The sequence below is a fragment of the Erythrolamprus reginae genome, chromosome 1 (assembly GCF_031021105.1).
Source record: "Erythrolamprus reginae isolate rEryReg1 chromosome 1, rEryReg1.hap1, whole genome shotgun sequence".
Lineage (NCBI taxonomy): Eukaryota > Metazoa > Chordata > Lepidosauria > Squamata > Dipsadidae > Erythrolamprus > Erythrolamprus reginae.
Window position 1 is genome coordinate 123,549,466 of NC_091950.1, and position 27,686 is coordinate 123,577,151.

The 27,686-nt window shown below is 40.2% G+C and overlaps 1 protein-coding gene across 2 annotated transcripts; it reads left to right on the forward strand.

Moving 5' to 3' along the window:
• Positions 1 to 226: 226 nt before the first annotated feature.
• Positions 227 to 17,607, forward strand: RIC3 (RIC3 acetylcholine receptor chaperone). Of its 2 annotated transcripts, none has more exons than XM_070763748.1 (6): positions 227 to 397; positions 6,821 to 7,044; positions 8,538 to 8,616; positions 11,843 to 11,936; positions 13,922 to 14,070; positions 15,138 to 17,607. In XM_070763748.1, the coding sequence occupies exons 1-6, from the start codon at positions 253 to 255 to the stop codon at positions 15,632 to 15,634; spliced, it is 1,188 nt and encodes a 395-aa protein (XP_070619849.1). In that variant the 5' UTR covers positions 227 to 252; the 3' UTR covers positions 15,635 to 17,607. The 2 variants fall into 2 exon arrangements, with proteins under 2 accessions (XP_070619849.1, XP_070619857.1); XM_070763756.1 differs by having other exon boundaries at positions 15,324 to 17,607.
• Positions 17,608 to 27,686: the final 10,079 nt, after the last annotated feature.

Consider the following 27,686-nt stretch of genomic DNA (forward strand, 5'->3'; position numbering starts at 1 on the left):
CTCTTCGAGTCAGTCGCAGTTTTTCTATTGGGCGTAGACTACTGAAAGCCTCACCGAAGCTGCCCGCGCGCGCATAGCTAGGGCTCCTACGCAAGCGCAATAAAGGCAACGCTTTGCCGCTCTTCTCTCACTGCCTTTGAAACTTTATGGTAACGCCTCGCTTAGTAGGGAGAAGAGAACGGATGTGACGTGAAGGGAGGGAAAGGCCGGGTCGATCCTCTTTCCGGTTGTGGCGGGTGCAAGGTTATTGCCATGGCGTACTCCACGTTTCGGAAAGTGGCTCTGGCTTCTTGCTTAGTGTTGTGCGTATCGCTGCTCCTGCCGAAGTTTCTCCGTTCGCGAGGTTGGAGGCAGCCGGAGTCATCCACGGCCGCTCCTTCCACTCCCACGCTCGAGGGTAAGAGGCGGCAGCTTCCAGAGGTCCCCGAGCGGCTCCCCCCATCTTTTCCTAAGGAGTTACGAAAGCTGCTCAGAAGATAGTCGTTGTCCATTCCGCCTTATGCTGCGGAGATTAGGCTTCCAGGGAAGGATAAAGGCGACTGTGTATCCCGCTTTATATAAATAATAGTAGCAGCAGTAGTAGTGATGATGATGATGATGATGATGATAATAATAATATCATTTGCGTGCATCATACGAAAATACATCACATAGTCCCAGACGCTTGGGAAGTGTTTCGACTTGTGATATTGTGGTATGAAATCCAGCATATAAATCTCGTTTGCTGGTTTTTGTAAATCTTGTATTACTGGTTTTTGTGATGATGATAATATAATGATATCAATAGTAGTAATAATATTTAAATTAAATATTTTATTATTAATAATAATCAAATTGATGAGAAACAACAAGAAAAACAGCCAATATCAGGATCTTAAAATTGAACTACACGACTCTGGCGTAAACTAGTACAGGTGGTCCCAGTAGTAATTGCCACACTGGGTACTGTGCCATAAGACCTCAGCCGGCATTTGAAAACAATAAGCATTGACAAAAATCACAATCTGTCAGTTGCAAAAGGCCACCCTACTTGGATCTGCACACATCATAGAAAAACACATCACATAGTCCTAGACGCTTGAGTAGTGTTCGACTTGTAATATTGTGATATGAAATGCATATAAATCTTGTTTGCTGTGTATTACTATTTTTTGTGAATAAAATAGTAATAATAATAAAAATAACAATATGCTAGGTCCTAAGGATTCGATAGGTAGACAAAAATGCCAAACCCAATCAATATTTGCTTGACTGCTATGAATAATATTAAAAATTATTGATAGTTAACAATAATAATGAAAATGTTTTAATATTGAACAGTATCTTTATTAAATTCTGAGAAAGAGTGAGGTAAGAAATAATAGCAGATTGGTTTTGTATCTGGGCACAACCGTACATATCCCTATGAGCCCATATAAATCTCATGAGATGTCCTTGAGGAGGTTTCTGGGCTTGTTTGTTTTCTTGCAGATATTTCATTACTAGCAATAGCGTTTAGACTTATATACCGCTTCATAGTGATTTTGCAGCCCAGAATCAGCATATTGCTACCAACAATCTGGATCCTCATTTTACCCACCTGGGAAGGATGGAAGGCTGAGTCAACCTTGAGCTAGTGGTGAGATCTGAACTGCTGAACTACAGCTAGCAGCTGAAGTAGCCTGCAGTGCTGCACTCTAACTACTGTGCCAGCTGACTCTAGTCTAAAGCATCACAAGCACTGATGGTGTTACCTAGTTTGGATAAATGAAACCTCTGCAAGAAAACCAAGTAAGCTCAGAGAGCACCAAGGACCCCTCGTGTCAACCCTGACCTACAAATATTCTCGTTTATATATACCTCAGCTACTCTTATCACACCCCTTTTCCAAATCTTCAGATTGGCTTTTAATTCTTGGAACTGCAAGCCAGATTGCCATGGAAACCTGGAAGTTGCAGCCTTAACATACTCTGTTTGGGTTAGGATGCTGCTGCCTTTGCAGTGTTGTCTTTGGGGACAGCAAGTTGAAATGTTATAGTGAGTAGTACATTTGAAAGTTTCTGCTGTTAATTTATGGCTTCATGTCAAAATGAACTAGGGAATGAACAAACCATGATTCTCACACTTAATATTTTAGTTTTACTCATTTTCACAAAGCTATTAAAGTCTACCAGTTATCTGCCTACCTATGAGTTTCTAGACCAGTATAAAGAAGGAGTGGCTGAACATTTCACTTTTTCACTGGCTGTCTCATTGACAGCATCCTTTATGCTTGTTCTAAAGAACATTATAGATAATGTGAACAAAGCAGTTTAGCAATAGCACTTATATACTGCTTCATAGTGCTTTTACAGTCATCTCTAAGCAGTTTACAGAGTCAACACATTGCCCCCAACAATCTGAGTCCTTATGCTAATACACTCATTATACTAATATGCTAACTCCATACAGTTGCATTTACAATGTTTTATCTGTGTTTGTGATCCTAAAATGACATCAAAATAGCAATAAATTCAACATATTTCTAAGAAAAAATGCATTTTGTTTTATTTTGTTTGAATTATTTCATTCATTCATAAGCACTTGTTTTATATTTCATTGCATTCGTTTCCTAGCTTTTTGTAATGATCAGTTATTTTCATACATTTTATGTTCTCATGTCCATTATTATTTGCTGATTATACAATATTTTGGATGTTTTATATTATAAATAAATATTGTTGAAATGACCCACAATGTGTTTCCTACTTATTGTTTTCCCCAACCCTCCTCACTTGAACTATCAGTCCTTCTACTCTACATGGATCACTGCCATTATTATAAAGTGTGTTTACTGTTGCTGCCCATATCATTTAAAATGTACATGTGCAGGGAAAACCATTACTGTATTTTTATTTTAATACAGCTTATTCGCACGCTTTGTTAGATGTCACCACCATAATCATTACTTTCTCATGTCATCTTTTAGAGTCACACTTTTACTACTAAAATAGAAGCAGTAAATATTTTTCATTGCAACAGAAATTCAATAATGTTTCTGCTTCAATTGCATTTGCATAAGCCATTATTTAAACAAGTTCATCCTTATGTTTTATTTTTTTAATTTAATTTGGATTTTGGAAGCCTTAACAATGAATATATTATAAGAAATGTTTCTTGTTCTATGTTTGAACGGCACCAATTTTGATGCGAGATTACTTGTAATGCTTTTCCAAAACTAAAGAACTTTAGGGCCTGAATATTTAAATAGGCAGATGGTTATAAAATATGTATGCATTCTTCTTGAATTGATTTTAGTTATTACTGTTGTCGATTATTTTAATAAAGCATGGCTATAAAATATAAAGGTTTATAAAGGAGTCAGAAACAGAACATTTTGAAAAAAATTAATTCAATCAATGATTTGTTGAACATATAGTTATTTATACTTTGAATATGCCAGTGTTCAATAGGATTATAGATTTGTAAATGAGAAAACCTATTTGTTTGGCTGGAGTTTTCCATTAATGATAATGTGCAACAAGATCATTGGAGAATAACTAATACTGCTTACCAATCTCATTGGTTTTATGCAGTATTTACAAGATGTTTTTTAAAAGGACATTCTTTTACACATTTGGAAATATCTTTAAATAGCATACCAACAGCAGTAACTGAGAGAAACCCAATGAACAACCTCTTAAATATGAGCCAGTGGTGTGCTGTAGCTGTCAAAAACCCCAATCCATTCTTAGATTGCATCAATAGGGGGATAGTATCAAGATCATGTGAAGAGTTAGTACCATTCTATAATGCCTTAGTAGACCACACTTGGAATACTGCATCCAGTTTTGATCACCACGACACAATATGTTTACGCTCTAGAAAGGGCGCAGAGAAGAGCCAACAAAGATAATTAGGAGTTTAGAGGCTAAAACATGATGAATGGTTGCAGGAACTGGGTATGTCTAGTCTAACAAACAGAAGGACTAGCAGTGACTTGAGTATTTCAATATTTATGGAGCTGTCACAGAGAAAAGGATGGGTGTCAACCTATTCTCCCAAGCACCAGAGGGCAGAACAAGAAGAAACCAATGGAAACTTACTAAATAGTGATACAACCTAGAACTAGGGAAATTTCCTGACAGAACGGAATGGATCAATGGAACGGCTTGCCTCCAGAAGTTGTACTGTAGATGCTGCATTACTAGAAGTTCTTCAGAAGATATTTGACAGCTATTTGTAGGGCTGGTAGGATCTCCTGCTTGAGCAGGGAGTTGGGTTGGAAGACCTCTTCCAACTTTGATATTCTGTTAATATGGAAAACTGACAAGCCTGTCTTGTCTCAATAGCTTTTATTTCTCTAATGGAAATCATACAGAAAAACATTGATTGGGGGGAGATGGAATATATGGACAAAAATTACTTTAACTGTGATAACCTGACTGCAGTTTTATCATTTAATGCCTGATTAGTTCTAAATAGCTATACATTTGAAGGGCAAGTGCCAAATTAAACTAAGGATTCCTGGTCATCTATAGTAGTCAATAGCAAACGTTTCAGAGCACATTTTGGAATGTATATTGATTTCAACATAAACTGGAAAGAATTTGGTATAGTGGTTCAGACTTCAGTCTAGAAACAAGACTATGAGTTCTATTCTTCCCTTAGCTACAAATTCAGCTGGCCATACTCAGCCCTAGGAAGAAGGTAATAGAAAACTGCTTCTGAAATTTTGCAAACAAAACTGTTGACACAAAAACAAGCGAACAAAAATGCTGAAAGGGTCCAACCTTGCAAACCTTGAAAATATTTGATGGTCATCGACAAGCTATTCTCAATTTTTTCCAGTGTCACTTAATGGCTGATAAAAAAAAATTCATTAGAAACTGGTCACTTAGTGACAGGTTGATATTTACGATGGGCCTCTCCAGAGATATTTACAACCAGTTCCAGAGTTCTGATCACTACAGGCCACAAGATCACATTTGAATGTGGTCTTAAAAACCACCATGCAATTATAGTTGCTTGCAGCATGCCATGATCACATGACTGACTATTCGGGGTTGCTGTTGTTTTTGCTGGTTTCTGATGTTTACTTCTGGTTTCTGACAAAACTATTGAAGAAATGACCACTACGTTCACTTTATGGACAACACAAAAAAAGTCATAAAATTGATCATGATCATGGAGTGATTGTTTAACTCCACCACCATGACTTAAGACCATAAATTCTGAGCTCAATTATAGCCAGGAGTGCAGGGCTATCTGTAAATTGTAAAACTAACTGATTTGATTGGTTTGGCAATTGTTGATTTGAGAGCTTTCATCTTCATGAATAAGAAAAAGAAGCAAAAATACTGTGCCTGTGGATGCTCATGTAGTTTTTCTCTGGTTATAAATGTTAGCTCAATACCAACTTTTCAACTTTAACTGTTTTGCTAACTTAGCAGAATAGCAGTATTTTGTGTAAATTGTGAAACATTTTGTTTCAAACTCGTTATCTATCATACCCAATATTTGCACATTTAAACATGCCCAACTATATTAAACTATCCATTGTCAGTTCAAAATATGCTACCAATTCATGGAGACCGTATCATTTTGAAAGACTATTTTGAGAGCTTTATTCGATGGCTCCATTTAGTCTCCAGAATGTAACCAGACATATTAACATTTGCATTTCATCTATTGATTAGGTTCCAAATAAAAACATTGTCCTATTATAGATGGATCAACATGACTATTTGCTTTAATTAATGCTGTGGTTAGCTCTGGCCCAGCTCCTGTCCCAAGGAATGTGCAGGTGGATGTGGGGGAGGCATCCACATGCCGCAGGCCTGTTTTGCTCCCGATGGAATCTGCCGATGAAGCCTCCTCTGACCAAGGCAGCATGAGTGACAGGGAAGAGGGGAGTTTGGATTCTGAACAAGAATTAATGACACATCCACGCATGTGTAGAGTGATGCATAGGAGACAACTAAACAATTATTACAAGAAAAAATGAGGCCACCTTTGGTTGGGTGGGGCTCCAGTAATTAGGGCTGCTGCTATAAATAGCAGCGTGTGGGTTTGGCTGTTGTGAAAGAGTATCTGATCCCAGTTCATCAGGAATCCTGGGTTGCTGGTTTCTGGACTTTGCTTGTTGATTTTTCACGCCTTTGAAAACAAAGCAGAGCAACATGTGTGTGTCTGAATTTTGTACCCTTGAATTTTCAGGAGGCTCCTACCAGAGAGCCCGGCAGAACAGTTAATTGCACTTAACAATAGCATTTAGACTTATATACCTCTTCATGGTGCTTACAGCCCTAAGCGTTTTACAGAGTCGGCATACTGCCCTCAACAATCTGGGTTCTCATTTTACTGACCTCGGAAGGATGGAAGGCTGAGTGAACCTTGAGCCTGGTGAGGATCAAACTTTTGCCTGCAGAGTCAGCCTGCAATACTGCATTCTAACCAGGAGTGGGTTCTAACTTGCCTCGCCACCAGTTCGCTTAATCGCATGCTGCATGGCTGCATGCACATTGTGCACCACAGGGGGTACACACACGCGCAGAGCTAAAAATTCGCCAAAAAAATTAAAACAAAAAAGCTGAAAACAAGATGGCGGCACAGGCACACTGCCGGAAATTCACCTTCTGTGCATGCTCAGGAGAAAAAAAAAATCAGGAATTTTTTTAAAAAAAAATTCAAATAAAAGATGGCGGCATCCATGGACCAGCACCAACAGAATCGGCTCCGTGATGTCACCAGCGGTTCTGTAGAACCAGTGCGAACTGGAAGGAACCCACTTTTGATTCTAACCACTGCTAAGCTAACAAACTGCTGAGTTTATTTTCTTTATGATTTTATTATTTTTCAGGGAAAAGCAGTAGCTCCTTTCCTCCAACAGCACATCCCCAGATGTCCGCAGAAGTCAGGCCGCCTGCTTCCCAGTTTCCAAGATCTCACCTTGCTGAGGCTATTGCCAAAGCCAAGGGCGGAGGCGGAGGTGGAGGCAGTGGTACTGGGAGAGGTCTTGTGGGACAGGTCATCCCAATATATGGATTTGGGATCCTGCTATACATCCTATACATTCTGTTTAAGGTAAGGTATTTATCTGCACCCTTAAAATTATTCTTGTGTCAAGAAAATACATTGCAAATTGTGAGTCCTGAGCAGTGAAGGGCTGCAAAAGGTTTTACTACCACATTCTGGGTATGGCTTATTTTGTGGGTGTGGCTTGCTGGTCATGTGACCAGGTGGGAGTGGCTTTATCATGTGATCTGGGTGGCTTAAAGGTCATGTGACTGGCTTAAAGGTGGCCAACTTGACGTCATTCACATCAAGGGTTTAGATTAGGGCTAGGGTGCCTGGCTTCTCCTTGCCTCACAGAGATACAATTTCCCTATCTATTTACTATTATTGAACATCCAAAATATACTATTTAATTCTATGCATATATGCCACAGGTGTACATACCTATTACACACAGGCACACAAAAATATACATTATCTACGATATAAACTGTGTATGTACACACACACACAGCTTTTCTAAAATTATACACATTCAACCTCATTTACTGCGATAGGAAAAACATACCCAGAGCCCAGAAGGGGAAAAAAAGAAAAAAAATGTGTACCTAACCAATTTTTTTCTACTGGTTCTGCATACCTGACCATACCCATAGAAGCCTATTGCTGGTCCTGAGGTCACTTTATAGGAATCTTTATGGTAAAGACAATATATATTTCTGAGTAGAAAATTATAGAAGAAATATAGAAGGAATGGCTGAGCAACCGAAAGATACATTCCTTCAATTGCCTTTGCTTCAGTCATTGTGAGACCTAATTGGTGCTATTTAAGAGCAGTTGAAGAGTTAGCCACATGACAGATTCTGATGTTCAGAGCTCAGGCTTTGAACTGCCAGATATTGTCTTCCATGTACTATGAAAGGAAAATAAATATGTTAAGTATGGATTTAAAGTTGAAACTGATGCTATCCTTAAAAATAGGGCAAAGTTTAGGGACAAATATCACATTAAAATCCAGATATTTTTGTTCTCCTTTTTCTCTATATTCTTTGCATAAAGCATTTTAAAAAATAGAATCTTGGTGGATTCTGTCAAGTTTTGCCAATATTTGTCCATTTTTAAAAAAATAAGAGTTTGAAACTGTTTATTTTAAGGATGGCATGAATGTTGCCTAATCAAAAAAGGACAATCCTACAATGGAAGCAAGTATCTCTTGCTTCCTTTGGCAACCAAGTTTTGGGAGTGTGGTTTTAAACTAGGATCAAACCATGATTTTCAAGGTTAATTTATTTGCTAATTTGTAAATTGAAGCCAGATATTCTCAAGTTTGGTCATTTTAAAGCTGGAAGAGATTTCTTTTTAAATTACTTTTCTTGGTGTATGAAAGGATGGAAATGGAGTTACTAAACTCAAGACTTACAATATCAGTAATTAATTGATATAGAGTAATTAAAATTATGGTTTCCTATTATGATTGAACTGGCCTTTTTCTCATTCTTGAGGCTTTTTAAAGATATTATTCTCACTATTTCTACATTGGTAACTTTTCTTTCAATTAATAGCTTTCTTCTAAGGGGATGGTCTCAACAGTCGAGCATAAATGTCCCCCTTCAACTCCTGGAAATAAAAACGGAAAGATCAGTAAGTACTATTTCAAATTTGAAATAGAATTTGTTTATCTATGTAGCTTAAGCGATCACATAATTCCATAAGTCCCTGGGAGGTTTATTGTGCTAAAAATCAATACAGCAGGAAGGAAGTTAAAAAAAAACAATAAATACATGCGCATCCCCAAAAATTCACCCTCAAACAAAATTCTAGAGAAATTTAACAACTTGGCTTTGGGAAATAACCAGGTTTTCAGAGTCTTTTTCAACATGAACAGGGTTGGAGCTATAGAATGTCTGGGAGATGCTGCACTAGAGGGTAGGTGGTTATGGCAGAGAAAGAACACTGACAGGGTCCCACTAGGTGACAATGATTAATCAAAGGGATCCAGAGTATACCCACTCCAATTTTATTTATTTAATATACAGTCACCTGTCTAACAAGAAATTACTCTGGCTGGTGTACATTAAATAAAGAACAGTACAGAAATAAAACAAAGTATTAAAAATATAAACATTTTAAAAAGTAGATTAAAATTAAAATATTTACAGGCAAGAGAGAGAGAGAGAGAGAAGGCCTGCTGCCTGGGACCCTGGAAAGGCATCTTGTGCATATCATTTGCCAGGGATACAAACACACACACGCACACACACACACCACTCACTCATTATGAAATCTCTAGAACTGTAAAGCCTACAAACTTGAAACCTGAGTTGCTTCGAGAAGGGCAGCATAGAAGTCAAACAAACAAATAAACAAACAAACAAACAAATAAATAGTCAAACAAACAAACAAACTTAGCACATATGTTCCTCTTCGCTTCTAGGTGCTCATTAAGAAAGGATTTTTTGAAATGACCATCAGATTATTAGTATTTCTTATACAGTATTATATTAATTAACACACTCTGATGCTAAGGAGTTAGACGTTCTACTCCCCCTCCTCACATGAAAAGAACTGCCAGTTCCAACTGCCAGTTGCCTTGCATTAACATGTTCTGATGCTACCCCTTTGCTAAATTGGGCATGGATGTGGCCAGCACTTGACTCGTCCAGCCTGTGAGCTGGGAATTTAGATATTCTAAATCCCCCTCCCCACCTGAAAAGAACTCTGTTCCAACTGCCAGTTGCCTTATATTAACACACTCTGATGCTAAGGAGTTACACATTCTACATAAATTTTGAAGCTTTGACTGTCAATTTATCAAGCCCGATCACATAGTTTCGTAGCAAAGCATGGGTATCTAACTACTCTGGAACCAGCTCCCCCCAGAGATTAGAACTGCCCCTACCCTCCTTGCCTTTCGTAAACTCCTCAAAACCCACCTTTGTCGTCAGGCATGGGGGAATTGAGATATCTCCCCCGGGCCTATATAATTTATGTATGGTATGTCTGTAGGTATGTCTGCTTAAAAATGGGGTGTTTTTTTTTAACTATTTTAAATTTTAAGTTGTATATTATTAGATTTGTCATGAATTGTTTTATTGTGTTGTGAGCCGCCCCGAGTCCACGGAAAGGGGCGGCATACAAATCAAATAAATAGATAGATAGATAGATAGATAGATAGATAGATAGATAGATAGATAGATAGATAGATAGATAGATACACACATACACAAGTATGTCCCTGGCAGATGACCTGCACAAAATGCCTTCTTTGAGAACTAATGGGGTCGGCTGTTGTAACTGGGGAGAAGTGGCCCCCCTCAGATAACCCAGTTGCATGCCAAGAAGGGCTTTATAATCAGCACCTTAAATTGCATCTGAAGGCCAACTGACAACCAGGACCACTTGCAGAGCAGTGGTGTCACATGGGCTGACCAAGGCATGCCCATCCCACACCATTACATACGAACCAGCTACAGCTGCTGAGTGGTCTTCAAAACAACCCCATATATACCGGTTGATTATTTCAATAATTCATTCAGGAGACGACTAAAACATGAATAAGTATCAGAAGGGCCTCCAGTCGCCCCCTACAAAAACAGCTATCACTGGTACATATCACAAATCTGTGCAGAGGCCTTGTTGTCCACAGCTTCCACCTACAAGCTGTGAATCCAAGACAATCCCTGCATTCCACAACAGTCTCAAATAGGAAGCAAACTACAATATTACTTTTCTATAACACCATTGCTATTGCAAGTGGTCACTGTCCAAGGTACTTGCAAAATAAATGCTACATATATGTGTGTTGAATATGTCTAGACTTTCTACATACCCTGTTTCCCCAAAAATAAGTCACCCCCGTAAGTAAGACATAGGAGAGGTTTTGTAGAATTGCCTAATATAAGGCATCCCCGGAAAGTAAGATGTAGGAGACGTTTCGTTTCGCAGCATTCCCGAACAGAACATATATAACATATATTTGAAGAAAGTATAACTGTTGTACATGGAAATAATGGTACGGCAGTAGTAAGAAATTCTTGATAGGATTCACAGTTTGTCTGGTTATGCTGGTTTGTGATGACAACTTTTAAAAATTATTATTTATTAGATTTGTATGCCGCCCCTCTCCGAGGACTCTGTACAGTATATAATAAATGTTCTTTTTTTTTTTGTTCAGCAATAAATACAAATTTTTCTTCATTAAAAAAAATAAAGACATCCCCTGAAAATAAGACATAGCACATCTTTCGGAGCAAAAATTAATATAAAATGCTGTCTTATTTTCAGAGAAATAGGGTAGCAATAGAAATGTTGCTTCCTAAAGCATGGTGCAAACCATTTTTCCTGCATTTCTATTCTTAAAATATGCTACAAAGAATGAATCCCCATCCTTTTAACTGATTGCACTGTATTTATTTTTCACACAATCCTAGACAAGTGTGTTTTAAAATAATTTTTTACCCCAGCCGGTGAGATTTGTTCCTGAGACAGGCTATAACTTTGTTTCTCCTCCTTTTCATCCAAAATAATCATTAATGTTCCTTCTTTTGCTGAATATTATCTGTGTCACTAGAATCTGTTTCTAACCACAATGTAGCCTTGACTCTCTTTGGTGGGCAATAAAAACCAGGCAACGAAAAGAAATTGAATGCATCAGATATGCTGCTTCTAGCTTTAGGGATAATCCCCTCTCCCTCTTTTTCTGTTTGGAAAGAATAAAAGATAGGTCTTCTTACTAGAATTCACTGTTTAGAACAAATTCCATTTTTGCCCCTTGATGTACATTTAAGACAAATCCATGCTTGCTTAATGGACTGAACTGTTTCAGCTGCAGCTACTGACACCTCCCGGAACTGTGTTTATATTACAGCTGACTATGAACTTGCTCAGCTTCAAGATAAACTGAGAGAAACTGAACAAGCCATGGAAAAAATAATCAACAGAGTGGGACCCAACTGTGAAAGGTATTGGTCTTTGTTGAAGACTCAGTTAAGTCAGTGCTTCTTAGAACCCTGTTCTTTTTCAGTTTTTCAGTTCCCTTATTTCTCTCAACTTTCACTTCTTTCTCTGGAATTGTGCTGAAAGAAGGGTAGCAGAGACCTTTCCTTGCACTAGTAATATACGTGAGAAGCAAAGTGTGACCTTTCCGATATTCCTTTATTCCTGGTCCCACCACTTTCTCCCTATTGGCCATGTGTGCTGGGATGCTCAGGTTTCATCCTACTTCTGATTTAGGATATTTAAGAATATAAGAAACCAGAGTGATGGAAGTGATGTGCCGGTGCCTGGAGGCTGTTGGGGCCTGGATGGGTGTCAACAAACTCAAACTCAACCCAGACAAGACGGAGTGGCTGTAGGTCTTGCCTCCCAAGGACAATTCCATCTGTCCGTCCATGACCCTGGGGGGGGAACTACTGACCCCCTCAGAGAGGGATCGCAACTTGGGCATCCTCAATCCACAGCTGACACTGGAACATCATCTTTCGGCTGTGGCAAGGAGGGCTTTTGCCCAAGTTCATCTGGTGCACCAGTTGCGGCCCTATTTGGACAGGGAGTCATTGCTCACAGTCACTCATGCCCTCATCACCTCGACATTCAATTACTGTAACGCTCTCTACATGGGGCTACCTCTGAAAAGTGTTCGGAAACTTCAGATCATGCAGAACGCGGCCGCGAGAGCCATCGTGGGGCTTCCAAGATTCACCCATGTTTCCTCAACACTCTGTGGCTTGCATTGGCTGCCGATCAGTTTCCGGTCACAATTCAAAGTGTTGGTCATGACCTTTAAAGCCCTACATGGCATTGGACCAGATTACCTCCAGAACCGCCTGCTACCTCATGAATCCCAGTGACCGATAATGTTCCACACAGTTGGCCTTCTCCGGGTCCCGTCGACTAAACAATGTCGTTTGGCGGGCCCCAGGGAAAGAGCCTTCTCTGTGGTGGCCCCAGCCCTCTGGAACCAACTCCCCCCAGAGATTAGAATTGCCCCCACCCTCTCTATCTTTCGTAAACTACTCAAGATTCATTTATACCGCCAGGCATGGGGGAGTTGAGATATTCCTTCCCCCTAGGCCATTACAAGTTATGCATGGTATGTTTGTGTGTATGTTTGGTTTTAAAATAAGGGTTTTTAGTTGTTTTATTATTGGATTGTCACATGCTGTTTTTATCATTGTTAGCTGCCCCAAGTCTACGGAGAGGGGCGGCATACAAATCCAATAAATAAATAATAAAAAATAATAATTTCAGAGGATAGGAAATATTTAAATGACCATCAATATAGTTACTTTACATGTTGGTCATTGTAATAACTATATGTGAGCGGAATATAGAACAACTGAAATGTTGCCTGTGTCACATCAAAGTTTGAATAACATTTTTCTCCTTAAAATTAGACCACACTGTAGCTAAATACATATATCTGGAGGTTGATTTAAACTAACCAACCAAGATTTCCTGTTTCAAAATAAGCTATGGTGAAGGTTGGGCCGTCCTCTCTCCTTCACAGTTTCACATGCTACAAGACAAAAAAAGAAGCTTTTTGACCTTTAGACCTCTAGTCTAAAACTATGGTAATCAGTTTTCTCTGGCATCTGAATCAGGGAAACTGTGACTTACCTTTTACTTTGATTCAAGCAGTCACATGACTAGGTAGATGTTACAGCAAAATGTCAGTGCTTGCAGTGCCCTTCCTATGAGAGCATTTAAAACAATGTCACCATTTAACCTCACACATTTTTTTCTGTAAATCATTCCTTCTCCCAAGAAGGAATTATAGTGAATGCTCATTTTTCCCCCTTTGGTATTGGAATTCCCCCAAAGGCTTATGGAATTTGGTTATTGTTTTTAAACCTCCGGGAAGCCTCAGTGGGACCATTCCATTAAAAATGTGTGTAAATATTGTCAGACACTGCTACTGGCTGTGTTTTTAATTCCTATTCCACAGCAGGTCTCCAAATGTCACAACTGATCAGGAGAAAAGGCTTCTTCAACAACTCCGGGAAATTACTAAAGTCATGAAAGAAGGCAAACTCATTGACAGCATCTCCCCGGAGAAAGAAGCAGAGGAGGCTCCTTATATGGAAGACTGGGAAGGTTAGAGTGAAGCCTGCTCAGCTTCATATCTTATCTTTTACTCTCCTTATAGTGAACAGGGCACTTCGCAGGTCCAAAGTGAGGTACCTGCGGTGGCCACATTGCATGTCTCCAAGGGTTTTTGAGTCATTTTTGACTCATAGCAACCATCTGGGCTGGTCTCTGCGGTTTTCCTTGGCAAGATTTTTAAGAAGGGGTTTGCCATTGCCTGCTTCTTAGGGCTGAAAGAGAGTGACTGGCATAAGGTCACCCCTAGAGGTGGACTGCTAAGGTGGGACGATGCTGTGTGCTCGCCTCTATGGCTCTGAGTGCTAGCGGAGTCCAGCGCAATTATGCTACTGCACCGGGGCAGGTAGCAAAATTGTCCACAGAGACACAGGTGCGTCCATGTTTCAGCACGTTTTTTTGTTTTCGTGCATGCAGAAAACCGCGCCAAAACTTGGGCGCACCTGTACCTCGGTAGCATAATTGCGCTGGACTCTGCTAGTTCTCAGAGCCATGGAGGCGAGCACACGTTCCACCTTAGCAGCTCACCTCTGGTCACCCCTATGTTCAAGGTGGGAATGGAATTCAGAGTCTCCCAGTTTCTACCTTGCTGTAACTACTACACCAGGCTGCCCCTCCTGACTCCAAGCAAACTGTGTTAATATAATATTCCAGCAACACTGGCTTAACAGAAAATGTGATAGAAACATAGAAGACTGACGGCAGAAAAAGACCTCATGGTCCATCTAGTCTGCCCTTATACTATTCCCTGTATTTTTATCTTAGGATGGATATATGTTTATCCCAGGCATGTTTAAATTCAGTTACTGTGGATTTACCAACCACGTCTGCTGGAAGTTTGTTCCAAGGATCTACTACTCTTTCAGTGAAATAATATTTTCTCACGTTGCTTTTGATTCTCACGTGATCACAGTTAATGCCAGGTAAATGAATTTAACCACACGGCTTCCCCAAATTCCCAAAGTCTGGAAACTTTTTATCAGAAATCCTGATAATATTGGGAATAAGGTGTTTGGATTCACTGTATAATCTAAGACCAGTTTATTTATTTATGTCTTAAGGTTATCCAGAAGAGACCTTTCCTGTCTATGATAATTCTGATTGCTTCAGGCACAGACAGGACACGATTCTGGTAGATTATCCAGACCCAAGCCAGCCTTCTGCTGAAGAGATAGCTGAGCGAATGGAGTTTCTGGAGAATGACGACTGTTTATATAGTGAAACTCTTTTGTCTGCTCTCGCCATAGTGAACAATGGCTCTGCAGCAGGATCCGAGAAGAACCAGCAGACCACATTCAGTGCTCAGAGCGGAAATGGCCATAACTTTGAGGAATGCTACTGTTGCCACTATGAAGAGGATGATCCTGCTTTTCTAGCAGAAAATGAAGGGTTCTTCTCCGACCACTGCAGTGAAACAGAAGTAGCGGTTAAAGGGGAGCTGCTGATAGACTGCGATGATGGAAATATGGTATCCACAGAGCAAAACAATGAGGATCCTGGCGAAATTGGTATCCTAAGAAAGCGAAACACAAAAGACACCGAGTTGCTAGGACACTGAGGATTGTGTCACCTGCACAGACTGTGGTCTTTGCTTTTAGGACCAAGCTTAACTTCTCTGTTGTGTGCCCAGTTGAAATCTTGCAGCAGTATTACGGTAATTGTCTCCCTTGCTATGGCTTCCAAAGATTTTGAAAAGAAGATAATTTTACATAGTTTTTTCTATGCACTTTTCTTCAGCTTTTGTCTTCAAGACTGCAGCTTAGATTCACTGCATTACCTAGCCCTGTAAAAAGTGCAAAAAGCAATCCAGGGAAAGGGGATGCTTTCATTTGTTTCCCCTCTCAGTGTATTTATGTAATAAGAGCAAAAGAACATAAACTGATGTGGTTCATTTTTATTGACATATAAGGGCAGCAAACGATCAATACATTTAATAATTATATACGTAGTACAGTTTTGATAGCTTACTTTGCTCTTTGTGCTGAGAGAGAAAACCTTTCATATCTTAAAATGAAGAAATTACAGCATGCAAAAGATATTTCATAGGCCATTTGGTTGATGTAGTGCAGAGGTCCTCAAACTTGGCAACTGTAAGACTTGTGGGCTCCAACTCCCAGAATTCTCCGGCCAGCATATCTGGTTGGAGAATTCTGGGAGTTGAAGTCCACAAGTTTTAAAGTTGTCGAACTTGGGGACCTCTGAAATTTGATTCAAATTTCCAAGCTGAATCCCTGAAGGGATGTGAAATATCAAATTTAATTGGCTGTTAAGACTGTCCAGTAATCTGGATTTGAATAAGAAGAGATTTGTTGGATCACACAATTTAATGAGTCACAGTACAACACCTGTTCTGTCGGGCTCTCTAGTAGAATCCTCCCGAAAATTCACAGGTACAAATTTCAGACACACACACACGTTTGAAAATTCAAAACAATGTTCTTTATAACGGAAATTCCCTTAAACTAAGCCCTCTTTTTGTATAGCAAAGAGCACTCATCTCCAAACAAACTGGTAATTGGTACAAGTCCCTTATCAGTTCTGAGATACTTAGCTTGCAGCTGTGAGGCAATTCACAGTCCTTCTTCTTTCACAAAGTGAAACACCCTTTGCTCTGCTTTAGTTTCAAAGCAGGGAAAAAGCAACACACCAAGGTCGAAGTCAGCAAAGCAGGCCCGAAACACAACAATCAGTTAATCGTCCACAATGGCTAAACCCACACGCTGCTCTTTATAGCAGCCTCACTAATTACCACAGCCCCACCCAACCACAGGTGGCCTCATTTTCTTTGATAATAATCTCTCAGTTGTTGTTGCCTATGCATCGCTCTCCGCATGCATGGCTGTATCATTAACTTTTGTTCCGAATCCAAGGAGAAGAGAGATAATTGATCTCCTTCTGAGCTGTCTGCCCCACTCTCCTCCTCCCTGTCACTCATGTCTTCTTGGTCAGAGGAGCCTTCATCAGCAGATTCCACCTGCAGCATGTGGATGTCTCCCCCACATCCACAGTCCTTGGGGCAGGAGCTGGGCCAGAGCTGACCACAACAAACACCATTCTGTGACTCATGAAAAGGGTCTCATTTTTATAGGCCCATGCAGCTGTAATCCAGAGGTGAAATGCTCCTGGTTTGCTCTTGGCTGTTGGCCATTGAAGAGCTGGTCACAAAGGGAGCATGAGGATTCACCCAACTGCCCAGATGCTGCCACCTGGGTTCTTTTATCATCTGTGCATGTGTAAAGAATTCAGTGCATGTGCAGGAGATAAAAGAACCTAAATGGTGGTGTCCAGGTGGGTGGGCAAAGCCTCACACTCTCTTCATGACTGGCAACCATGAGTGAACCAGGAGCATTTTATTCCTACTATAATCATGCAAACCTGTGAACAAATGTGATTACTCCCTCAACAAGCTTGCATTCAGGCTCCTATGAATACAAAAACACTTGTGGTTCCAATTTGAAGCGTTTCACATCGATACTTGATGCGTGTGAATGAATCTGGAAAAAATAAATCCTAACTTGGAAATTTTTCAAATTTGTGTGCATTTTATTTCCTAATAGAAGTAAAAGTCTAAATTGATTGAATTTCCCAATTGGTTTGGAAGTCTAAGTAGAAGTACAGTAGTACATTTTTTTCAAAGGTTCAAAAATTTGCATTGGTTCAAGGTCGATTTGTACATTCCTAGTACTTCCGTGTCCGCCCATTCCCAAAAAAATATAAGTTGATCATCTTGCCTGATAGCCAGAATTCTCCATAATTGATTGGTTGCTTCAGTCATCCCCAGTTGGGACCATCAATATGTATTAGGTTGCAATTTCTATTGCTTCCTGGCAGTTTGATGAATTGCCATTAGATATGAAGTGACAGGAATTTTTCCCCATGTGGTGACACAGATTGGGGAGATCTAAATATCCTTTTCTCTATCTAATTAAAAAAGACCAGGTGGTGTCATTTTGGCAAAGATTGCTAACATATTTTTTAAAGGAAACAAGCAATCTTGCTCCTCTCACCTCTAGCTCATTGTTTGCTATCTTGCTTTTAAACTGATGGTTTCTATCACATCTTGTAAAATTACACTTCAGCCTGAGTGTCTTTGGCTATGGATGAAACACAGTCAGAAACAAAGTTTTGCAGGAAAAAAACCTGATATAGAACTTGTCTTAGCAGAATTGTGAAACAAGGGGCTTATTTTCAGGATAAAACTAGATGATGAATAAACCAAGCATTATTGTATGACATTTCTGCATATTTGCAGAGCATTAGTAGCTTGATCTACATGGAAATATTTTTTTCATTTGATTTCCACACTAGTGACTTACAATATTTGTCCAGCATCACTCAGCTACTATCAAAGCGATATAAAGCCTGCCCACATTACTGCCATTTTGACATAAGAGTAATCAGATGATTCTAGAAGATGCTATAAATCAGTGTTTCCCAACCTTGGCAACTTGAAGATATCTGGACTTCAACTCCCAGAATTCCCCAGCCAACAAATGCTGGCTGGGGACTTCTGGGAGTTGAAGTCCAGATATCTTCAAGTTGCCAAGGTTGGGAAACACTGCTATAGAGTTCCATACATGCTTAACTTATACATTGCTCCAACTGTCACACAGACCAATGCCAGGTGTCCTCCCATGCACCCATCCCCTAAAAATGGGAGTAAAATTTATTCATTTCGTTATTAAACTTGTATGCTGCCCAACTCCCAGAGGATTCTGGGTGGCTCACAACAAAGATAAAAACATCATAAATATCAAAACCATCAAAAACATCTATTAAAAACAATTAAGAAATATATACATCATTTATTTCTGGATGGATCTTGTAAAGGTGAGATCAATGGTCCCAGCCTTGCCGGAAGAGCTGGCTGGGGAATTCTGGGAGTTGAAGTCCAAGTATCTTCAAGTTGCCAAGGTTGGGAAACACTGCTATAAATTTTATTATTATTATTATTATTATTATTATTATTATTATTATTATTATTATTAAGATTTGTATGCCGCCCCTTTCCGTAATGTGCAGAAACATCCTACATGTTAAAATTATAATTGGTATTTAAATGTGACATTTCATGCAAGTTTGACTTCAAAGGAATATGATAGTAGGAAGAAGGGTCATACTATGTCTGTTTTAGAACAGAATATTTGTAGTTCAAGATTCAACTGTGGAGTCCTTGATGCTTTCTGAGCTTTATTGTTTGCTTGCCAACACTTTAGTGCACTGATGATGTTATGGAACAGTTTCAGGCAAACTATCAAGCTCAGAGAGCAACAAATACAGCATATGTCTGCTTTGTCCAGCATAAATCCCTCTCTTTGTTTTCAAGTAGGAATGGAAAAGCCTCAGCCAAGCAATATTAAGCAAAATAAATCTCCTCAAATTGAAAAAATTTGCTCTAGGTAATTACATATCACCTACAATCTTAGCTAGTTATTGCTTAGTCCAGTGTTTCCCAACCTTTTTTGAGCCGCGGCACATTATTCACATTTACAAAATCCTGGGGAACATTGAGCGGGGGCGGGGGGGGCGGGGTGTGTGTGTGTAAAAAAAAGTTTGGACAAAAAATATCTCTCTTCCTCCCTTTCGCTCTATTTTTCTCTCTCCCTTTCTCTCTCTCTCTCCCTTCCCTCCTCGTTCTTTCCCCTCTCTCTCCATCTCTCTTTGTTTCTCCCTTCCTTCCTCTCTTTTTTGCCCTCCTTCTCTCTCTGTCTTTCCCTCACCCTCCTTCCCCCCTCTTTCTCTCTCTCTTGCTTTCTCTCTCTTGCTGTCTTTCTCTTTCTCTCTTCCCCTCTCTCTTTCTCTCTCTTTTGCTTTCTCTTTCTCTCCCCCCTCTCCCTCTCTCTTGCTATCTCTCTTTCTCTCTCTTTTGCTTTCTCTTTCTCTACCCCCTCTCTCTCCTTCTTTCTCTCCCCCCTCTCCCTCTCTTTCTCTCCCTCTCTTGCTATCTCTTTCTCTCTCTCCCCCCTCTCCCTCTCTTGCTATCTCTTTCTCTCCCCCCCTCTCTCCCTCTCCTTCTCTCTCTCTCTTGCTATCTTTCTCTCTCTTTCTATCCCCTCTTCCTCTCTCTACCTCTCTTGCTATATCTTTCTCTCCCCCCTCTCTCCCTCTCTTTCTCTCTCTCCCTCTCTTGCTATATCTTTCTCTCTCTTTCTCCCCCCCTCTTCCTCTCTCCCTCTCTTGCTTTCTCTTTCTCTCCCCCCTCTCTCCCTCTCTCTTTCTCCCAGTAGCCGTGGGGCGACGGCAGGGTGATCAGCTGTGAAGCGGAGCTCCAGAACGGAGGCACAGATGGCGGTGGCTAGACGCCGTACATTTCTGGCGTTGCGCTGGGCATGGACGTGGGGCTTGAGCCTCCGTCCTGGTCCAGCCAGCAGGCAAGTGCCAGCCACGCAATTCCAGCATTTCCAGCCGCCGCCGTCGGTGCCTCTGTTCCTCTGTTCCGTAGCTCCGCCTCACAGCTGATCACCCTGACGTTGCCCCACGGCTAGTGGGAGAAAGAGAGAGGGAGAGGGGGGGAGAGAAAGAGAAAGCAAGAGAGGGGGAGAGAGGGACCACCCTGCCACCGCCCCACGGCATGGCTCCTGCCCGCTGCCGCTGCCGCCACCATCATCCTCCCGCTGCGCGCCGCCCTCCCGCTGCCGCTGCCCTCCCACCAAGCCCCAAAGCTCACCTGCTGACAGGGAAGCTCCAGCCGGGCGGGGCGCCGCAGCTGCTGGAAAACTTGGAAGGCGCAAAGAAGCAAGCTCAGCTTCCAGTCTCACAACTTTTTTCTCTTCGCAAAAAGTTGTGAGACCAGAAGCTGAGCTTATTTCTTCGCGGCACACCTGACCATGTCTCGCGGCACACCAGTGTGCCGCGGCACACCGGTTGGGAAACACTGGTTTAGTCGACGGGACCTGGAAAAGGCCAACTCTGTGGGACCTAATATTCTGGTCCAATGCCATGAAGGGCTTTAGAGGTCATAACCAACACTTTGAATTGTGACTGGAAACTGATCGGCAACCAATGCAGACTGTGGAGTGTTGGTGTGACATGGACATACCTGGGGAAGCCCATGATTGCTCTCGTAGCTGCATCAGTTGTTAAGTGAACCCTGTAGTTGTTAAGCTGGTAACATGGTTATTAAGTGAATCTTTCTTCCCCATTGACTTTGCATGTCAGGAGGTCACAAAAGATGATCACATGACCCCCAAGACATTGCAACCATCATAAATATGAGTCAGTTTGCCAAGAATCTGAATTCTGCAATGATCGTTAAGTCAGAAATATGGTCTTTTTTTCAGCGCCGTTGTAAATGAACAGTTGTTATGTCGAGAACTATATTTGATTTTCACAAGTGTACAACAAACACACAGGTGCTGCAGCTCCATTCCCGCTGACAAACTTTGGGCCTAGCCACAATGGCATCCTGATTCAGAGCTAGGAGGCAGCTGGCCCTTTACCTGGGCCACTGGAATGGCCCACCCCTCGTCAAGAACTATTTTTTTATATATTTGTTCCTATCTTGTTTTTACTGTTTGTAACCCACCTAGAGTTGCTGTGAGCAAGTAGGTGCCTATGTAAATATTCTACAATGACTAAAATAAGACCAAAAAATAAGAAAATTACCTTTCTTTCTTTCTTGTTAAGTGAACCATGGCAGTTGCTTATTTAGTGATGTGGTCTTTAAGTGAATCTAGCCTTTGCCTTTGCTTGTCAGAAAATAAGCATTTAGCATTTAAACTTTAGATTTATATATCGCTTCACAGTGCTTTACAGCCCTCTCTAAGCAGCTTATGGAGAGTAAACATCTGGGTCCTCATTTTACTGACTTTGGAAGGATGGAAGATTGCGTCATCCTTGAGATTTGATCTGCCAAACTGCTGGCAGCCAGTAATCAGCAGAAGTAGCCTGCAGTACTGCACTCTTAACCACTGCACCACTGAGGCTCTTAAATTGCAAAAGGTGATCACATGATCCCAGAACACTGCAACGGTCGTAAATACGAATCTGTTGCCAATTGTCTGAATGTTGATTACATGACCACAGGGCTGTTGTAATGGTCGTAAGTGTGAAAAACAGTCATAAGTCACTTTTTTCAGTGCTGACACAACTTCAAATGATCACTGAACAAACTGTTGTAAGACGAGGACTATTTGTGTTAGAAGTGCTGTGATGTATTATTCTTGTAAACATGATATTTTTATTTATGGGGATAAACCTTAAGAAAACATTCCAGCACATTTTTGTGTCTGTGTACAAATAGAATCAGATTCCACTTTTCTAATGGTTGCAATGTAATGTTTTCCCATTTCATGCTTTATAAACAATTGACAGGCAAGATTTGACAGATAAGTACCAGTATTTTATAAAATTCAGTTGGACTGATCAGCAAAACCTCAAATGAAGGAAGTTGGCATTTGTTGGAATCCTCAATAGAAACAGAAAAGGCCAGGATTACAGTTGAGACAGTTTTTGTTAGAAAAGTAAGTAATTTTAATTTACGTTCTAAAGAACAAAGGCAAATAGAAAGGGATGACTATGGCTGTTCTGAAAAAATACCACCATCCTTTGAAACAAATTCAAGTTTTAATTTTTTCTGCACAGATTTTCTGAATTGACATATACTGTAATCTCTACAACATACACAATGTAAATTATGTGAAAATACCAAATTAGTTATACACATAAATAAATACATTTGCTTCAGAAATACCAAAGTATTTTTTTTAAAAAATCGGCATCATAAAACCACATTTTCTCAGATTTATCTAAAATTCTATAGAGTTTGAAATGAAAGAAAAAATGCCCGACTGCTTAAACAGGACAAGACAGTCTTGTGCAAATTGACATAACACATTCTAAGCTTTATGCAAAAATACAACTGCTTAAATATTTGTTCTTACTCCTAATTGTTCTTAGACCCACACATCCCTCTCTCTTTAACTCAAACACCATTTAAAACAACTTGAGACAGGAACGTGGTCAAAATCTAGTAGAATGATCATTGGTTTGTTTTAAGAAAGGCACAGTGATGAATTAGAATGTGTTAGCCATGAGAGAAAGCATTGCTAGCAAATTTTGTTCACTTGCACTCTGGGTTCTGCTTTGCACAACTGAAAAGCCAGCTGACATTTAAAATATATATATATATACGCACATACATATTTTTCAGGACACCGTTAAATCTAAATATTCTGCTTTCAATGCTACACATTTTTCTGCAGCCTACTAGCAATATATTTTCTATATTTCATCAGCCATTTAAGTTTGTGATGGGATGGACCTTTCAGAGTAACTGAATATCAGACTTTTGACCTGGCAGCCTTTGCTTCAGTCATAATTAGGATTTATAATCTATCTCAGGGCTGTCAAACTTGCGACCTGCAAACCGGATGCATCACACACTGGCCACACCCACGCCTGGTTTAGTGAAGGGAAAAACAGTCGTGATATGTCATGTGATGCCACTGTGACGATGCGAGTTTCACACCCCTGATTTACCTGTTCATTGCTTGCCACTTTTCAATCCAAAGAACAACAGCTAACCATAATGGTGCAACTTCTTGAGTGTTGTGTAGGTGTATCCTCTACAGATGGCATCTGATAATGAGACACACACAGACAAAAAAAATGATGTCCCAAATCTTACTGAATTTTGAAGGGGTGATGTGAGCACTGCGAGAGGAGGAGAGTCTAGCTATAACTTTCTAGGAACACCCAAATTTTGATAATGGTTGAGGAAATGTGGAAATGCCCTTGCCGGTTTTCTCAAAGGTCTTCCAAGAGAATTGTAGGCCAACAATCTACAGGGAAGCTTGGAATGAGAAATGCCAAAGCAAGGGCCAGGCATATTGGCTGACCTTGGTTAATATCCCAAGTGTCCTTGTTACAGACTCTTTCCTCTGAAAGGGAACATCCAGGTGAACTTGGCAGTGTTCATCTCTGCCATGGGAAATTTGGAAGTTGTAAAATGTTGCTGGATGTAAAACAGATGGGACTTCTATCCATTCCAATACTGGGGGTTACAAAACATGCAGAGGACATCAGATGTGTCCAAATCTGGTTTACAGCTTAAATGCCAATAGAGATATTTCCCGAGGTCTTTTGCCCTGATAATGTTTTTTTCAACTCTACAGTCAGCCCTTGAAAAAGTAATATTTTAAAAAAATGGTACTTCATTTGTGAAGTCTATATTTGAAAGATTTTCCATGGCCAACCTTCCAACCAGCCTAAATTATAAAACTAAATGCAACGAAGGCAGGGTTTGAGATGTTTGGAATTGGAGTCAAAGGTTCATGCCAGTAAGGCTATTAGTGCTAATGAAGGGGACAACTCATTCTTCTTGCCCCGTTTTCCTATTCTAAATTCTCCTGAGTTAGGTTTTAGTTAGCCTGGAGGGGGGGGGACACACAAAACAGAAAAGGCAGCTGGCTTACTCAGTGCTTGTGGCACACTTGTCAATGTTCCAGAATTCAGAGGGTAGGACATGGTTGTGGAATGCCATGCAAAACACATCATGAAGTTAAATATATATACTGTATATACACACTTATTTCTCTGTCTCATTGATACTTCTCAAGCCACAAAACAATCAGCATTCTTTAGATCCCTGGTTCCCAATGTGGGATTTATGCCCCACAGGGGGGCAATTTCATTTTTAATGGGGGCAATTGGAACCATGTTTAAACCTACTCAATGGCCTTTTAGGCTTCCTGCCCAAAACTGGGAATTATAGACACATTTCAATGGCCCAGATTTAACATCAACAGAGGAGAAAAGAAAAGAACAACAGCTCCATCTAAAAGAAGCAAAAGTATTTGTTTCTCTTGCATGCCTGCTCAGAAGTGAGTTTTGCTGGATTAAATGTGGCTCATTCTCCCAATAATAAATACCATTAAGATCAAAACTGCCATTTACTAGATGGTAAAAAAAGAGAAAACTTTACCCCTTTGTTGCTGTCTTGCCATCACTTGAATCTTTTTACAGACCAGTCATTATGGCTCAGGACCTTTGTCCAGAAAATAAAAACAAAAATCTTGCCACATTAACAGAATAGGAACAACTTCTTCTCACTCCACTTTTTTCCCCAGCTAAAAATTATTTGAGAAAGTGTTTGTCTTGCTGGTAGGCTGACTAGACAACTGGTTTCTCTTTTTCTTTTTTGCAATCAAAAACGACTCTCTTCTGATGTGAGACCAACAAATCATTCTTTGAGAAGAGAGAACGGTAGTAGGATGACAGCCTTCTTAAATTAAGCTCCATAAACAGAGGCAGCATCTGTTGAATTTGCAATTTTGAAATGCCTTTGGAGGGGGGAAAAGAAAGAAAGAAAACATCCTTCATGTATTTTTCCTTGGTTTGTAAAACATTAATACAATAGCCCAGGAAAACTACATTTTTAATTTGTTCTTCCTGTTTACCTGTTATCATGTATAAAAAAAGTTTGGCTCTTTCATAAATTTCCCTATACTATTCTTTGCCAATATGCAAGACAATGATTTATTCCTTACATCTCCGGCGCCAAGAGAATGGCCAACTTTATATTACAGACAATAGTCAATTGGCCAAAGCTGTTAATTTATCTTGCTTCCCCATTATGTTTGCCTTAATTGCTTGCATAACATAATGTTGTAGTTTTACATTGTTGGATATCAGCTGGCAAGATATGGATTCAAGACTATTTCCAGGTACTCAACTACCAGGGCCACTTGGACCAGCCACTTCCTCTCAACCTCATTAATCTTGCAGGGATATTGTTATGAGAAAAACTGGAAAAGAAGGCATCAAACCCATAGGAACGCCTGGAGAAAAGACAGAATGGAAATCTAACACTCTAAAGGAAGTGCAGTTTTTCACTGATAACTACATATACAATGAGCAAGCGCATGGGGATGGAAGGAGGGGAATAGAAACATAAAAACCAACCAGAAGGAAGAGAAAATGGGAAGTCCTTCAAAGCAAGTTCATTGATTCCTTCTGCAAATTTTGAGGGCAGAATTTTGCTTCCTAATGGCACTTGGAAAATTCTGTAGGAATCTGTAATAATTTCCAGTATAACTGAAAATCTCTCTCATTAATCTGCTACCGTATCTTGATCATTTCACGGATTTATATACCAGAACGGACAACATTTGATCCTAGCCCCAATTTTAAAAATCTCTATAGAAATTGGCCAAGTAGGTGAGAGATCATGATATTCCTGAAGATTGTAATGATTTTGTTCTCTTCTAGCAGCTTTCTAGCAAGAGTAAAAGAAATATATTTGGAGAAGGAGTGATAAGAGATACAGGATAGCAGAATAAAAGAGTAACTCTCTGCTTCAATCTACTCTTCACTAGATGCAACTTTTAACAATTTAACATCTCAAGGAAATGTTCCCAAGTCTAGCCATCTGTGCTAGAAGCTGCATTTGAAGGTCATGACCTCCCCAAATTCCATATTTAAAAGACGGCAATACCAAATTGCTATCCAATACCTCTTTTTATGTTTTAGCAGTTGAAGCCCCATGCGCTAAAGCAGTGATGATGAACTTTTGAGTTGGGTGTCAAAACGATGCGCGCACGATAGCGAGGGTACGTGTCCACACCCATAATGCAATGGTCTCCCCGTGCATGTGTACAATTCCTGTGCTCCTCCCCCCCACCTGCACACAATCCCCACGTGCCGTTTCCCCCTGCAGGCGCACAGGCCTCACTGAAAGCCAGGGATTTCCGGTAGACCTGTTGGGCCATTTTTCAGCATCCCCAGTTTTAGGATGGTAAAAAAATGAAAAAACGTCCAGTTGGCCCGTTGACCCATTTTTCCCCAACCCCAGGGTTCAGGAGGCTTTCCTGAAGCTTGAGAGTGAAAACAGCCTAAAAGAAGGTCAAATATCATCTTGACAGCACACGCATGGACACTGGAGCTGACATAGGCAGTGCCTCCCGTGTCCTCAGATACGGCTCCATGTGCCACCTGTGACACATGTGCCATAGGTTCACCATCACTGCACTAAGGAATCCACTTAATAAAACAAGCATCTTAAAAACTATGTAACAAGTAGGGCTTGTTAAATAAAGCAAGGCATTGAACATACAACTATTCCTTCCTCCTCCTATTTTCCCTTCAGCACCCTGACAGTTGAGTTAGGCTGAGAAAGAGTGACTGGTCCAAAGTCAGGCAGCTGTTTTTTTTCATGCCTAAAGCAAGACTAGAACTTAAGTCTCCTGGTTTCTACCGGGGGTCTTAACTGCTTTAATCCAAAATATAGATATTTGAGCTATGCAACCAGGGCAAACATGATTTGGTGAATTTGTTGGTACATCTCAACATGTCTTTTCTAGTATTGTAAACCTATTATGGTGCTATGGTATCTTTAAGTCCCTTATGCACTGAATCATACTTTGCTCTTCAGGATCAAATATATGTAAAGAGATATTTACAATTCTAGATAGTTGTTGATGGACTAGTAATGGTTTTAAAGCGAACTGCTTAATTTTTCCTATTTTTTCGGGGGGGGGGGCGCAAATCAATGAAAGTCTAAACAGAAAAGCAACCACAATGCCAATCAAGGACATTACTAAGAATGTTCACGTTACTTTTGAAATGCACTATAATTTAGGGGTAGAATTCTGTGGTTTGCTACGTAATGT

Excerpts from the sequence above, each read along its gene's own strand:
- RIC3 (XM_070763748.1), top strand. The coding sequence starts at position 253 with ATGGCGTACTCCACGTTTCGGAAAGTGGCTCTGGCTTCTTGCTTAGTG. Across the intron at positions 7,045-8,537 it reads TCCTATACATTCTGTTTAAG|CTTTCTTCTAAGGGGATGGT; the intron begins GTAAGGTATTTA and ends TTCAATTAATAG. Across the intron at positions 8,617-11,842 it reads AAATAAAAACGGAAAGATCA|CTGACTATGAACTTGCTCAG; the intron begins GTAAGTACTATT and ends TTTATATTACAG.